General features: G+C 39.4%; 1 protein-coding gene and 3 non-coding genes across 6 annotated transcripts; 1 reads left to right on the top strand and 3 right to left on the bottom strand.

The window, feature by feature from the left end:
• Positions 1–225: 225 nt before the first annotated feature.
• H19M22.10 lies at positions 226–341 on the bottom strand. The gene has a single exon (NR_052146.1). It is a non-coding gene; the product is annotated as an Unclassified non-coding RNA H19M22.10 (non-coding RNA).
• A 2,247-nt stretch (positions 342–2,588) lies between these two features.
• Positions 2,589–9,070, bottom strand: zmp-2 (Matrix metalloproteinase-B). 3 transcript variants are annotated; one of them, NM_065193.6, is made up of 9 exons: positions 8,690–9,044; positions 6,778–6,861; positions 6,607–6,727; positions 5,396–5,652; positions 4,774–5,176; positions 4,562–4,714; positions 4,397–4,504; positions 3,773–3,970; positions 2,589–3,253 (listed from the first exon to the last, which is right to left on the bottom strand). In NM_065193.6, exons 1-9 carry the CDS (start codon positions 8,864–8,866, stop codon positions 3,195–3,197), a joined length of 1,560 nt encoding a protein of 519 aa, NP_497594.1. In that variant the 5' UTR covers positions 8,867–9,044; the 3' UTR covers positions 2,589–3,194. The 3 variants fall into 3 exon arrangements, with proteins under 3 accessions (NP_497594.1, NP_497596.2, NP_001360085.1); NM_001373860.1 differs by having other exon boundaries at positions 2,605–3,253; positions 4,664–4,714; positions 6,776–6,861; positions 8,690–9,070; NM_065195.5 differs by lacking the exon at positions 8,690–9,044 and having other exon boundaries at positions 4,664–4,714; positions 6,776–7,675.
• On the top strand, positions 3,354–3,572 carry H19M22.6. The gene has a single exon (NR_052144.1). It is a non-coding gene; the product is annotated as an Unclassified non-coding RNA H19M22.6 (non-coding RNA).
• Positions 3,357–3,572, bottom strand: H19M22.8. Its single transcript, NR_052145.1, has one exon. It is a non-coding gene; the product is annotated as an Unclassified non-coding RNA H19M22.8 (non-coding RNA).
• Positions 9,071–13,831: the final 4,761 nt, after the last annotated feature.

Raw genomic sequence — 13,831 nt, 5'->3', positions numbered from 1 at the left:
TTAACTTCTCACGTCTCCAAGTACCTGGCTGCTTACCTGCCTACAACCTATTTTCTCAGGCAGGTAGTCATGTAGGCATACTGGTGCTTACTAACTAAGTAACTATGGTCGTTGGAAACATTTCAAAAACTGTTGGATTTACGGATTAAGAGGTAGGAGGTTTCCAATATAAAATGAACAAACTTTTTTTTTGAAAAAAGTGTGAGTGTGCTGCCGCCGCGGTGGCTCTTCACTTGAGCATCTCGAAACATAGAACCCCCGCAAAAAATTAATGCAAATAGTGCAAAGAATTGCGAAACGTAGGGAGAAGACGGTGGGATACCGAAAGAGTAAACTTGGAGCCAGGAGGGGGGGGGGGGGGGCTTCACTACTATTTGACACTCTCTGCCAAGATTTCATTCGCTAGGAGGAAGGTATTTGTTTTGAATGAGGTGGAAAAATACAGTGCGTTGTAAGTACAAGAAATAACAGTTTCGGTGTGGTTTGCTGAGATGCCTGCCTGCGTGCCTACTAGGCTAAATAACTTGGCAGGCTTTACCTTGTAGGTGCAAGTTTAAGGCAACCTACGCCCGAACAGATTTAAAAAAGAAAGAAGAAGCACTTCATATGATTCTCCCATACTTTTGAATTTTTGAAAAAAACAGCTTTTGATGCATTTTTTGAATTTTTAAAAATAATCTTCCGTACAAACTAGCATACTTTGTGTGGTATTTTCTGGTACATTTGACTATGTTGAACAGTTTTTAAAGAAAAAAAAGAATGACTTCATATGATTTTTTAGTACTTTTGAATTTTTGAAAAAAACAGCTTTTGATGCATTTTTTGAATTTTTTAAAATAATCTTCCGTACAAACTAGCATACTTTGATTGGTATTTTTTGGTACATTTGACTATGTTGAACAGTTTTATGAAGGAAAAAAATTTTCTGGATGAAAATTCCAAGATTTTGCACTAGAAAGACCCGACTAGAAATTTCACATAAGCGTAAATTGTTCACACTTTTTTCTCATTTCTCATTTTCAATCGATGTTGTTAAAATGTAAATTCGCGTTTTAAATATACAACAGCTCGGCAGAACCCCCAAAAAAATCACATAAACGTGCCACAACACCTTCCCATGATTTCTGTGATCCGTTTTTGCACTGACCGAAATATAATTTGGCGCACTATTCGGGATATTATCTCATCTGCACTTATACACACCTCGTGACGACGAACAACGCCCAACTATTCGCTGGAAAAAACAACAAACTATGTCACTTTTTCTGTAGGTAGGTGCCTACGTCAACTTTGATAATTCGTGGTTATTAGAAGTTTGTAAACAAAAGAAAAGCGCAAAAATGATGCCTACATGCCTGTCAATGGCCTACCTTGCTTGAAGCCATATGCAGAAATTAGGCAGGCAGGCGCGTAGGTAGGCAAACATGTTCGCCTAAAGAAGATACTTTGAAGATGTGTGGAATATGTGCAGCTGACATCTATAGAGGTTCGCGACTCCTTATTTCTTATACCGTCAGCGTTACTGTGGGGAGTTTAAAGATACTGTAGGAGCTTGGGTACTACTACTGTAGAGTTACTGTGAGGCCACTGAGCCCCTGGCCTAAGAATTCGTATTATTTGTGTGCAGTGAAAACCCCGTTGACCCATTTCAATTTCCCAGTGATCTGTGATCGTTTCACGTGAATCTTTGCACTTTCACGGTAACCCATCGGGAGGTAACAAAACACACTGGGAGTTGTTATCAAATTGTGCGTTTTTGAACTTTGCTGTTGCAGTTTTGGAGAAACTTTTTTGATTGAGCGGGAAATCGGCCACCGTGTGATAAATATAAAGTACATAAGAGAATGTAAAGATATACGTAGCTTGATCAACCTCTAAAAAACGAGAAAATTAACTAAATCTGTTTTAATAATTTTTACATTTTTCTGGTTTACTTACAGTACCTCTACAGTGCCCTTACAGTAGTCCTACAGTATTCCTACAGTACTCCGATACAGAACTCGAACAGTATCCTTACAGCATTACAACAGTACTATGACAGATATCATACCGTACTCTAGAATGATCTTTACAGTACTGATTGTGAGCAGTTTTCTCCCAGTATTACTACAATACTCTTACAGTACCCTTACAGTATTTCTACAGTACACTCACATACCCTGTACAGTGATCTAATACAGTACTCCTACAGTATTACTACAGTACTCCTGCAGTACTCTTTCGGTTTTCCTACAGTACCCTTATAGTACTACTACAATACCCTTTCAATACTCTCACAGTGTCATTACAGTACTCCTACAGTACTCCTACAGTACTCTTGCAAAAATCCTATAGTAGTCCTACAGTACTCTCACATTAGTTTGACAGTACCATTAGATTACTGCCACCGTATCCCTACAGTACTACTATAGTACTCTCACAAACAGTACCCTTACAGTACTTTTACAGTATTTATACAGTACTCCTACAGTACCCCTTAAAGTATTGCTACAGTAGTGCTACAGTCCTCCTACAGCACTCCGATACAGTACTCCTGTTAGTTTCTAATTTGTAGTTTGTAGTTTGTAGTCTGTGACGTCACAATTAAATAAAGTTTGGAAATGTTTTTATTGCCATCATTGATTTGAACGGGAAGAGACACACGAAATGTTGGAAAGAGGAAAAGCTAGAACTTATTGCACGCACAGAAATTTCAAAAAGAAAAGGGATCCCACCACATATACAGAAAAAGAGCACAGAGCACACACACACACACACACACGGAGATCAATGGTACACACCAGGAGACGGATAAGGGGGAAAGTAATATCATTCTTGTCATAAAAACATGAATAAATATGAGTTTGGAAGATTTTGAAACAATTTGGAAATGTGAAGTGAGTTAGGGGAGGAAGATTGGGGAGCAAGCAAATTTTACAAACATACACACAAACACACACACGAAAGGAAAAATAATATTATTATGAAAAATAATTAATTAATTAATTAATCAACTCGTATATATATCAAATAATGATATGAAGAAGAAAAAGCAGGAGCAACGGAGACGCCTAATTGGGTGCTATCAATTGCACTGGGGATTTGGTTTCAAAGATCAGAATGTGGTTAAGCTAGGAAGGTATATAGGAAAAAAAGCTGGAGAATCTAAGACAGCTAGCAAAAAGAAGCGACTATGGATGGAGGTGATGAAGGGTTTACTTGGAGTATTCCATGAAGAAGTTTTCGAAGAAATCGTCGTCGAAGTAGTCGGGGTCTGCAAGTTAGAGGATGAGTTTGGGCTTAGGCTTAGGCTTAGTCTTAGGCGTTGGTTTAGGCTCACGACTATGCTTACGCTTAGGTTTAAGCTCAGGCTTATGCTTAGGCTTAGGCTTAGGTTTAGGCTTAGGCTTAGGCTTAGGTTCAGGCTTAAGTTTAGGCATATGTTTAGTCTTAGGCTTAGGTTTAGACGTAGGTTTAGGCTAACGACTAGGCTTAGGCTTTGGCTTCGGTTTAGGCGTAGACCTAGGTTTAGGTCTAGGCGTAGGCTTAGACTTAGGCATATACTTAGGCTTCGGCTAAATCTTAGGCTTAGGCTTAAGATTATGCTTTGGCTTAGGACTATGCTTAAGCTTAGGCTTGGGATTAGGCTTAAGCTAAAGTTTAGGCTTCGGCTTAGGCTTAGGCTTAGACTCAGGCTCATGTTTTGGCGTAGGCTTAGGCTAAGACTTAGTTTTTGGTTTTTTTTTTTTCAACTTTTCTCAAAATTCAATTTAAAAATTGCGTAAAAACTAACCCAGTGGACCTTTTTCACTTCGCTCTTTTTGATGTTCGGCATGCCGTATCAAACGTCTCACTGCAATGGACTTTCCGCTGAAAGTGCCCATCTCCTGTGAGACTCCTTTGTATTCTTTTTCGAGTGATTCCGACGCGTGATGGTTGGGATTTGTACGCCACATGTGGAGGCCGGCGAGGAAGTTGCACACCATTTCGGCTGAAAAAATTGGGATTTTTAGGAAGTTTTTTAGGGGATTTCTGGTATATTTCGGGAAGCATGTTGGAAATTTATGTGCCGCTCCTAATTTGGTATTTCTAGATGTTTCATCAAACTTTTGGCAATTCAAAGGACTTAACTTAAATGAAATAATTTTTTAAAAAAATGTTAAAAATTCGAGTTTTTATTTTTTTTAATTCTAAAAAATCTATTGAATCTTAGTAGGCAGGTACGCATACCTATATAACAATAAAACCTACTAAAAGAAACAATTTCAAAAAATAAATGAACAACAGGTTTTGCTCATTTTTCCCTATGAAATTGAGATATTTTATCCAATTATAAAAGTGAGCAAATTATGTTGTCAATTTATAATTCAGTGCCCGAGAGCTTCAATGGGCTCATTTTTCAAAAAAAAAAACTCACTGTATCGTTTTGCATCGGCTTCACTCAAATGCAAGCCGAGTGTGAGCTTCTTCTCGGCAAGCGTCCGTTGACTTGAGTTATTCGATGAGCACTTTGGAATCTTTGAGTCTAAAAGTTAAATGGTTTAGTTTTCAATTTTCGAGACTTTCCCAACTTGACAAATACCCCCACGATACGATCTTTTATCTTTTTCGCGCATCACAACGTCATCCGTGTGTGTGAGTGTGGAATGAGGAAATTTTAATTGAAAAAGAAAGAAACCCTCACTTTTAAAAGATTTCTTGTTGGTCCTCGAGCTGGTAATCGAGCCGACTCCATCTGAAATTCATCAATCTAGAGCTTGACCTTGTCGCAGCAGCTGCTCACTGCACACTTACGATTATTCTGTGCCGAGCTGTTGTGTGCCTCGACGATCTGGCTCATAAGCCAGACGTACAGGCAAAAGTCGGATGCTCCACCGTAATTCCAGATCACTCCACACTTATCATCAATGTCCAACTGGATCTCGTTGATCGGAACGTTCTTGTAATACGGATGCATTAGAGCGTCGGCCTTCTGCGAGTGATCGAGGCCCAGAGCATGTCCGATTTCGTGAGCCAGGACATATGGGAAAAATCGTTTATTGCTTCCGTGTCCAACCTGATCCACATCGATTTCCCAGTCTTCGGCATCGTCAAAGTGAATGTCTCCGTTTAATGGGCGAGCGTAGCCGGGGAAGAAGGTATGCGCGAGCACATTTTCCTTCTTGTTTCCCTCGATTTTTCCATTGGCTCCGTCAAACTGCAAGGTTTTTTTTATTAAGAATTGATCTAGCTTTTGGCCAGGGTTCTCCTCTATACAATTTTTTTTGCAAAATATATGGGTCTCACCACGATGGGTCTCACCACGATGGGTCTCACCACGATGATCACCTAGATTTTGCAATCTGCTAGATTTTTTTCTTTTCAAAACATTTCAGAATTTTTTTCTCCGACTTAAATTTCCAAAAAAAAAACCTACATCATGCTCATCACCATGATTCCCCTCGGCCCATAGAATATTAATATCGGCTTCATCCTTCGACGATGCTTCCTGGAACGTCAACGTGACCTTCTTCTCATTCTTGATATAACTCTGCGAGCTCCACAGCTTGAACGCCTTCTCGACAACTTTCCGGGTCTCGAGACGATCGATATCGCTGGTGTAGTCGGAGATATACCATTTAAGCGTCACGGATTGACCGGAGGCGTGCGCCCACTTGGCTCGTTTTGAGAGAGCTGAAAGATTGCAGTTTAGTCATGATAAATTGGATTCTGATAGAATTTTTATTTTTGGGCTCCAAATTTTAGATATATTTTAGATATAAATACCAGTATTTCGTCCATCTTTGTTCAAAACAAATTTCGAAGCTTTTGTTTAAAAAAATGGGTTTTTTTGGAATTTTTTCGTCGCAAGTCCGATATGTCGAATTTTTGCGAAAATTGTTTTTTCCAAAATTTTCGATCTCACTGTTTGACCTACAATTATGTGACGTCACACTATTTAAAAACACATTTTCCGCAATTTTTGTAGACCAAACTGCATGCTTGGCCAACAAAAAGGCGGGAAAATAATTTTTGGTTTTCGCGTTTTTGGGACAATGTTTTATTTATTGATGCACCATGCCCAAGACTGCTCATATCTCGGCACATATCTGAGTTATCAATAAGTTTTTAACTCGAAAGTTATAGCGAAACATGTGGAGCACAATTTCTCAGTTGAAATGTTTTTGGTAAAACTAAAGACAAGCGAGGTATAAGCAGCCAAAGTAGAGGAAACATGGTGCATCGACAGCAGTTACAGTGCATTTTTTTTCCACTTCTACAGCTTTAAAGGCGCGCGCATTTATACAAAATGGTCCCGTCATTAGTCTCGCCACGCGCTCAACAAGTCAATGGGATGCGCGTGGCGAGACCATTGCGCGAAAATGCTCGCGCCTTTAAAGTCGTAGAAGTTGGAAAAAAATGCACTGTATTTAATAGTTAATAAATATTTTTCACTTGTAGAGTGTCGAGTTCGAGATTTTTAGATTATTTGAAGATTTTTAAACTTTGAACAGTTTTAAAAACAGTTTTGGTTTCATCGATGCACCATGTCTGATAAAATTCGCTAAATTTGAGGAAAACATGGTGCATCAATTGTTTTTGTTTTATTTTAAAAATTTCTATACTTTCAAATTCCAAAAAACTCACTAAATCGCTTCGTCCGCTTTGTCTGCTCTTGTCGAACATCAGTCTGTGTGCATCTTGGCTTTGACGCCGCCTCGACAGTCATCTCATCGACGTTTCCAGTCTGTTCCACCTCGAGAACTTCCTAAAACAATTTCGAGATTATTAATCGTGTCTGATGCGTTAGTTGCACACTTGGAAGAACATGAGAGCTTGCCGAAATTCTTGCGGTGACGAGTGATCGATGCCTTTGAGATAACCATACTTTTCCATTTGACCCTGAAAAACTTGCACAGTTGTGTGTGTTGAAAACTTTTTGTCTTATTCCTCCCCCACTGATTCTTCGGCACCTCGCCATTGACCTACATGACCGTAAGCAGTTTTTTGTCGCATGTTATTGCGCCAATCCATCACTTATTTTCTACGAGAAAATCTCTTTTCTTCATCTTCACTCTCGAAGAAAACTAGGCCGTTTTTCGGAAAGAGGGGGAGTAATAGGAATAATATAGAGGGCGAGGTGTATATTGGAACGATGATTTGTAGAAGCAGGAACAAAGGGAGAGACGGTTCTAGAAAAGGGCACTAGAATTCGTCGATGCACCATATCTAAGACTGCTCATATCTCGCTTCAGATAAGTGGTATCAATAAATTTTTTACTACAAAGTTACAGCTAAACTTATAACGCATAATTTGTCAGTTGAAAATTTTGGATAAAACCAAAGATAATCGATATATAAGCCGTCAAAGATGAGCACAACATGGTGCATCGTTCGTAAAAATTTTACGACGTTGTTTCATCGATGCATCATGTCTAAGACAGCACATATCTCGGCTCATATTTAAGTTATCGATTAATTTTTCATTACAAAGTCATAGTTTAAAATGTGAAGAGTAATTTGTCAGTTGAAAATTTTTCGATAAAACCAAAAATAATTGATATATAAGCCGCCAAAGATAAGTAAAACATGGTGCATCGCAACATAATCGACATCTATGTTTTGTCCGCTGTCTAAAAATGCTTAAAATGGCCTAAAACACTTAACCTTTAAGAAACAAGCAAAAAATCGATTCAGCGTCTTACGTATCTATCTCTTCGTGTTCTCTGCCCCTCGGGTATCTTATTCGCCTTTTATAGAAGTGGGGGTCTCTACGTCATACCTACCTGGGTATTTTTGGGAATGAAAGGGGAATAAAAAATGTTCCCGCGGTTTACGATATTGGCTCTATTATTACTCTTTTGTCATGAACGGTGGGATGGAAAAAGAAAAAGGAAAAGTTGAATAGAACATAGTATAAAGATCACCGTGATTTCTTATCATGGTGGTGTAGGTATAAAGTCAGAAGATCTAGCACGTTCTCGGCTGAGGTTTAGGCTTTGAACTAGGTTTAGGCTTAGGCTTAGGCTTTGAATTAGGCTTAGGCTTAGGCTTAGGCTCAGGCTTGGGTTTATAGCGTTTTTTTCATTTTTCAAAGGGTTCCCGTTGGCCGATCAAAGCGAAATTTAACACAGAGTTGTATAGACCACCAAGAAGCTTAAGTCTGAAGTTTCAAATTGATTCCATCAATCAGGCTTAGGCTTAGGCTTTGGCAGGGTTCGACAGGCTCAGGCTCAAGTTTAGGCTCCGGTTTAGGTTCTTGCTTAAGCTTAGGCTTAGGCTTAGGTTTTTTCTTGGGCTTGGGCTTAGGCTAAGGCTTAGCTTTGAGTTTAGGCTTTTTTCTAGACCTACGGTGAGAAAAAAAAAGATTTTTTCAGGTAGAAACTTTTGGATGGAAAAAAAAATTTTTAAAGTCTGGTGGTAACAAGTAGAAATTATGAAAATTTTGTCGTTTTTCATAGTTTTTACCTACTTAGACTTAGGCACAAGAACCTTAGCTAATGACCAGATCAAAAATTACCCCTTTTTCCTTTCTACCAAAGTTTTAAAAACTAGTAGATGGAAGATTGTGTGTCCCCTCTTACCCCCAGACATTGAAAAGAGAGAAGATCGATTTATTTCTCTAGGGTGGTTGATAGGTCGCCTTGATAAAAAAAAATAATTTTTCATTCTCTTTTTTTTTCCTACCTACCTATGTCTTTTTCAACAAAAAACACACACACACACAAACCTTAACAAAATGAATCGAATCTTCGTCGACACCACCTCCACCGTCTTCGTCTTCTAATCTGAGCTGTGTTGTTGTCCTGCTGTGTTGTGTTGTGGGTGCGGTGTGTGCAAGTGTGAATAGGGATAAGATAAGGTAGATCGTCGACAGGGGGTTCCCGTTCGGTGACCATTTTGTCATTATATACCGGATCCAGTCCTCTTTTTGTTGGTGTGGGGGTGGGGGTGAATATATATGTATAGTTATGAATATTTTTGGTGCGGGGTGAACAGTTTAGAAAAAAAATGATGGTGGGACCTAACGACGCGACGACAACCAACCCTACACAGTCGCGACGACAGCCGAAAAGCAAGGCGTCGAGTGCGTTGAGCGGGCAGCCGTCTGTCGTCGAATACGGGGCGTGGCCTAAAGATGATGCATCGGAGTGAGCGCGGCGACTTGAGGAGAGGAGGGGGTCTGCGTTTGGGGCGGCAAATGGCGGTTTCTACTGTGTGTTTGTGAGTGCGTGAGTGTGGACTGGGGGGGGGGGGGGGACAGAACCCCCCAACTAGTCACAAAAGTAAAAGTTTTTGGAGACGTAAGGAGCGGGGGGAGGAGGAGGAAGAGCAAGTGTGTCATCATACGAACACATTTCACCCTTACTCTTTTGTTTTTACTCCAGGCCACTGGTCACCAAAAAAAACTAATGCTTCCGAAATTGAAAAAGACGAAAGTGCAAAGGTTAGAAGAGCAAAAAATCATTTTACAAAGTCCTAAAATTTAAGCTGAGCAATTTTCCAAATGTTCCACGTGGCGCCGATGCACCATGTTCCAAATTTTTCACACCGAGCAAAAAATGTTGTCAATTTCCCTAATTTTTTAATTTCGTGCTAGTCTGGGCCGAACTGAAGTCGACACCACTTTTTGCTCGTTTGTAGTTTGTAGTTTGTAGTTTGACAGGCAACTTTCATTTTCTAACATTTGTTATTGTACTGTATGTTCAAAGTTTGGCCCAACTTTCGCGGCTCATATCTCGGTTGTCTATGGTTTTATCAAAAAGTTGTCAACTGAAAAAAATTATTGTCAAATGTTTTTCTATAGCTTAACAATAAAAATAAAAATGTTGAATCCGAGTTTCCGCCCGATGCACCATGATTCTATTTTTGTTGGTAAATCCATTAAATGCTTTGTAAATTTGTATGTACCCATTAGAAAAATGAGCAAAAATAACTGCTATCGATGCACCATGTTTTGCTCTACTTTGGCAGCTCATATCTCGGATATCTTTAATTTTTTTAAATAAAATGTTAACTGAGAAAATTTTTGGCAAGTCTTTTTCTGCAGTTGCGTAGTTGAAAATTTGTTGATACCTAAAAAATGAACCGAGATATAAGCTCACAAAGTGAAGTGGTACAAAAAGATGTGACATGGTGCATCGATTTTTTTTTCATTTTTAAAAAAATATTTTTTAAATGTTTTTAACGTGCTTTCTTAAAAACTGAAAATTCTGAAATTTTCTTCCTAAAAAGTTTTCGAGATTACCGTCCACATGGCCTGCATCTGAACCTACCTATCAACTTACAAGATTATTTCCGCCCTTGTGATCTAAACTTGTTGATATCAGTAGATATATATCACCGGCGCCGTCCTGATTATATACTCTTATATGCATCTCTTTACTTGTTTTTCGATTCCTTTATTTGAAAATTTGTTTTGTTGTTTCTCTCGTGTTATCTTCTCGCCAGACCTCTCCCAGGCCTTCCAGACATAGACCACCCAATAAAAAAACAATTATAAAAAGATCACGAAGAGTAATTTAATAATGCCAATGTCGTCATTTAAATGGGGGTGAAAAAGTACAGTAATCGCGGTGGTCTCGCATCCCACATCCCTCACAAAAAGGTCAGATTTCATGTTCTAAATTTTGCGCGCGCGGCGCCCCCCACACAAGTACAGTAAACCGGCAAATGTTGCACACCAACCGCATCCGTTGAAAACTTTCTCCCGAGAAACCCGACTATTTTGACCTTTTCCCCTCGGAAAATCCCTAAGACATTATTCTCAAGGTGATTTATAGTGCCCCTTTCACTTGTCTATTGAGACCGATAGTTGTTGAAAGGGGGGGGGGGGGCTATGTCTGAACTTGGGTGTTGAAAAGTTTGTTGCAAAATGAGAGAGAGAGGTGGTTTTGGAGGTGAAATGAGCAATATAGTCCACCTTGCCACATGGATAAAGTTTAAAAATGCCCCAACTTCAGCTTATAATAAAGCTGACTTTCAACTTGAGAGCACCACATCAAAACAGTTTAAGGAATTTCAGCTTCATCGATGCACCATGTCACAAAGTCATTGTACCTCATTACTTTGCTAGCTCATATCTCGGTTGATTTTATAGATATCAACAAACGTTCAACTACGAAACTGTAGAAAAAGATTTGGCAAACATTTTGTCAGTTGACAAATTTTTTGTAAACCCAAAGACAACCGAGATATGAGCTGTCAAAGTTCGGCAAAACATGGTGCATGACGACATGGATTTTTTTTCTCAGCGTTGCTTGTCCAAAAGGTTTTGTCCAAAATTTACAAAATTTTGGAAACTTTCTAGAAGGGGGCACGTCGTTCTGGCCTTCCTCATTCAATTTTTCGCGCTCCATTGACAATCGCCCACCGGACAACGCGTGGGAAAGTCGTGTACTCCACACGGACAAATGCATTTAGTTTTACAACTGAAACCGAGCCGCGACGCGACACGCAACGCGCCGTAAATCTACCCCAGATATGGCCGAGCCAAAATGGCCTAGTTCGGCAAACTCTTCCATTTCAATTTATGAGAGAAGCGAGAAATCCGTGAGGGACGTTCAAAAAGTACTTCTTGGAATCGTGCTCGAATTGTTGCAGAACGTAAATTTTCATGTCTAAGCATTTTAACTTTGTCAAATTTCACACGATTTGTGGAGAGGCAAATTATTTTTAACTTCTGCTGTACATTTTTCCAAAATTTTTGGCGTATAACAGTTTCATGCCAAATTTGTTTAGGAGAGCGGAATTTGTACCAGATGTGTGCGGCAAATTTGCCAAATCTGCCGTTTGCCTTGCTCGGCAAATATTGAAAAACGTGATTTGCCAGATTTGTCGAGCTCGGCAAATTTGAACATTTGCCACACACCCCTGATATGCATGCATGCCTAAAAGTTGCAGTCTTTGGTCCGAATTTTTGTGCCCCTTCATGGCGAGACCCAAGTTTTTATGTGTCTAGTTTCAACTAATCATCTCAGGCGTCTCCTGTTATTGTTTTGGCACAAGAGTCCATATTCTAGGTGTACCCACTTTTGATAAGACGTATGCAAATATGACTTTGTCCCCTACTCCTCAATATCTCTCAGACAGTAAATAACCCGCTCATCTCAATATTTGCGGCTACTTCTTCTACTCAGAGTTTTTCTACTCTTTTTCCCCTTTCTCTCTGTCTCCATTTATCCCGATTACTGTACTTACAAACACGTGTCATCATCTCACATTGAGATGAACTATCTTTTGAGGCACTGATCACGTCGAACGATTAGGTTGGGGAGAGGGCAGGAGAAGTAGAAGAAGGGGACGACGTGCGGCTTTGAATGGGGATTCGACACAGTAAAGATAGACATCTAAAGGTGTGTGTACTTGTCAAGAAAACATTTCTCACTGTGTGTGTTAGATGAAATGCTACTCTCAGGCCCTTCTACAAGGAACCGAAAAGTGCATTTTTGCGTGATATGGAGGGGAGGTCGCAATGCTACTCTGATGCTTTCCCGAGATCGGCGGGTGAAAGTAGGGTATCATCACTGGGAAAGTTTGGAAAGTCTAGAGATATGATGGGAGAGAGAGAGTGGAACAGGAAATGATGATCAGTTCAGTAACCAATATTATTTGGATGTAGGTCGGTCGAACAATAATTAGGCCAGAAAAACATGAGCCTGGTTGTCTATAGAGTTTTGTTATGGTACTTTATTGAATTTCGAGTAGAATTAGACGAAAACATTCTTATCGATGCACGATGGATAGCATTCCCTGTTTCTTAGTGCCGATTGAAGTCATTTAAAAAGGTTCAATTTCATCAATGCACCATGCCACAACGTTTTGTGCTTTTTTACTTTTCTAGCTTATATATCGGTTCATTTGTGAGATATCGACAAACTTTCAACTGCAAAATTGTAGAAAAATATTTGGCGAACGTTTCGCCAATTGACAAGTTTTTGATAACACCTAAATCAACCGAGGTATAACCCGCCAAAGTTGAACGAAAAATGGTGCATCGAAGACTAACACACCAGGCAGCTTTGACTGTCCCGTTCTTGGTTCTTTTTGAAGATTCCAATAAACTTTTAAATAAAAATTTATAGAAAAAGATCAGGAAAATATTTTGTTAGTTGACAAGTTTTTGACAAAACCTAAGACAGCCAAGATATCGGCCACCAAAGTTGAACGAAACATGGTGAATTGAACAAAAATTTTAGAAACAAAGCAATTTTCAGAAGGCAGAAAAGCCTAAAACCGTACACGTCTATCATGAAAACCTCGGCCACCAACTTTTTACAGCGTTGCCCTTGCTGCGTGGCCTAAACGTGAAAATAACAAACTCGGCCATCAATTTTTGCGGTCATGCACGCTAAAACGAAATTCGGCCTTCCATGAAAGTTATTTATATTATTAAAAAAGGTAGTCTATTTTTAAGACAGTTTGGAAAACTAGGCCACCAAATTATTTTACTTTTTTCTTCGTGCCTGAGTACCCGAAAAAATTTGTATTTTTAAGGACAGGACCCCATTAATCTTAGAAATTAAATGTAGAACTAGGAAAAACTCGGCCACCAATATTTTATCCGCGGCCATTGGTTTTGTCAACACTTTTATCAGTTTACCAACAATTTTTTTTCAATTTCAAAAAACGGCTCTTTCATTCTCCTACACCTGAACTTTTTATTTACCTGCTCTGGCTGAACTGTTACTATCTGTCAACATAGGGGCCCACACGACTATTGTATACTTAACACCTGCACAAAGGAAGAGTTATAGTGACCTTTTGAAATGAAAAAAAGTGATGGGAATGGTCTCTGTTGGAGTGAAGCGGAAGTTGGAGGTAGACGGTTTTTGAGGGGGTTGAAAGGATAAGGGATGCATTTGGGGACCCT

Source organism: Caenorhabditis elegans, chromosome III (genome assembly GCF_000002985.6).
Source record: "Caenorhabditis elegans chromosome III".
Taxonomy (NCBI): Eukaryota; Metazoa; Nematoda; class Chromadorea; order Rhabditida; family Rhabditidae; genus Caenorhabditis; species Caenorhabditis elegans.
The sequence above is the reverse complement of the archived record's forward strand: the minus strand, read 5'-3'. Positions and strand labels throughout refer to the sequence as shown.

Bases quoted from the DNA above. Each gene is read 5' to 3' on its own strand.
- zmp-2 (NM_065193.6), bottom strand. From the start codon at position 8,866: ATGACAAAATGGTCACCGAACGGGAACCCCCTGTCGACGATCTACCTT. The intron at 5,653-6,606 runs GTGAGTTTTTTG...GCAATCTTTCAG, and splicing joins AAAGCGGACGAAGCGATTTA to CTCTCTCAAAACGAGCCAAG. The intron at 3,971-4,396 runs GTGAGTTTTTTT...CAATTTTTTCAG, and splicing joins AGCCGATGCAAAACGATACA to CCGAAATGGTGTGCAACTTC.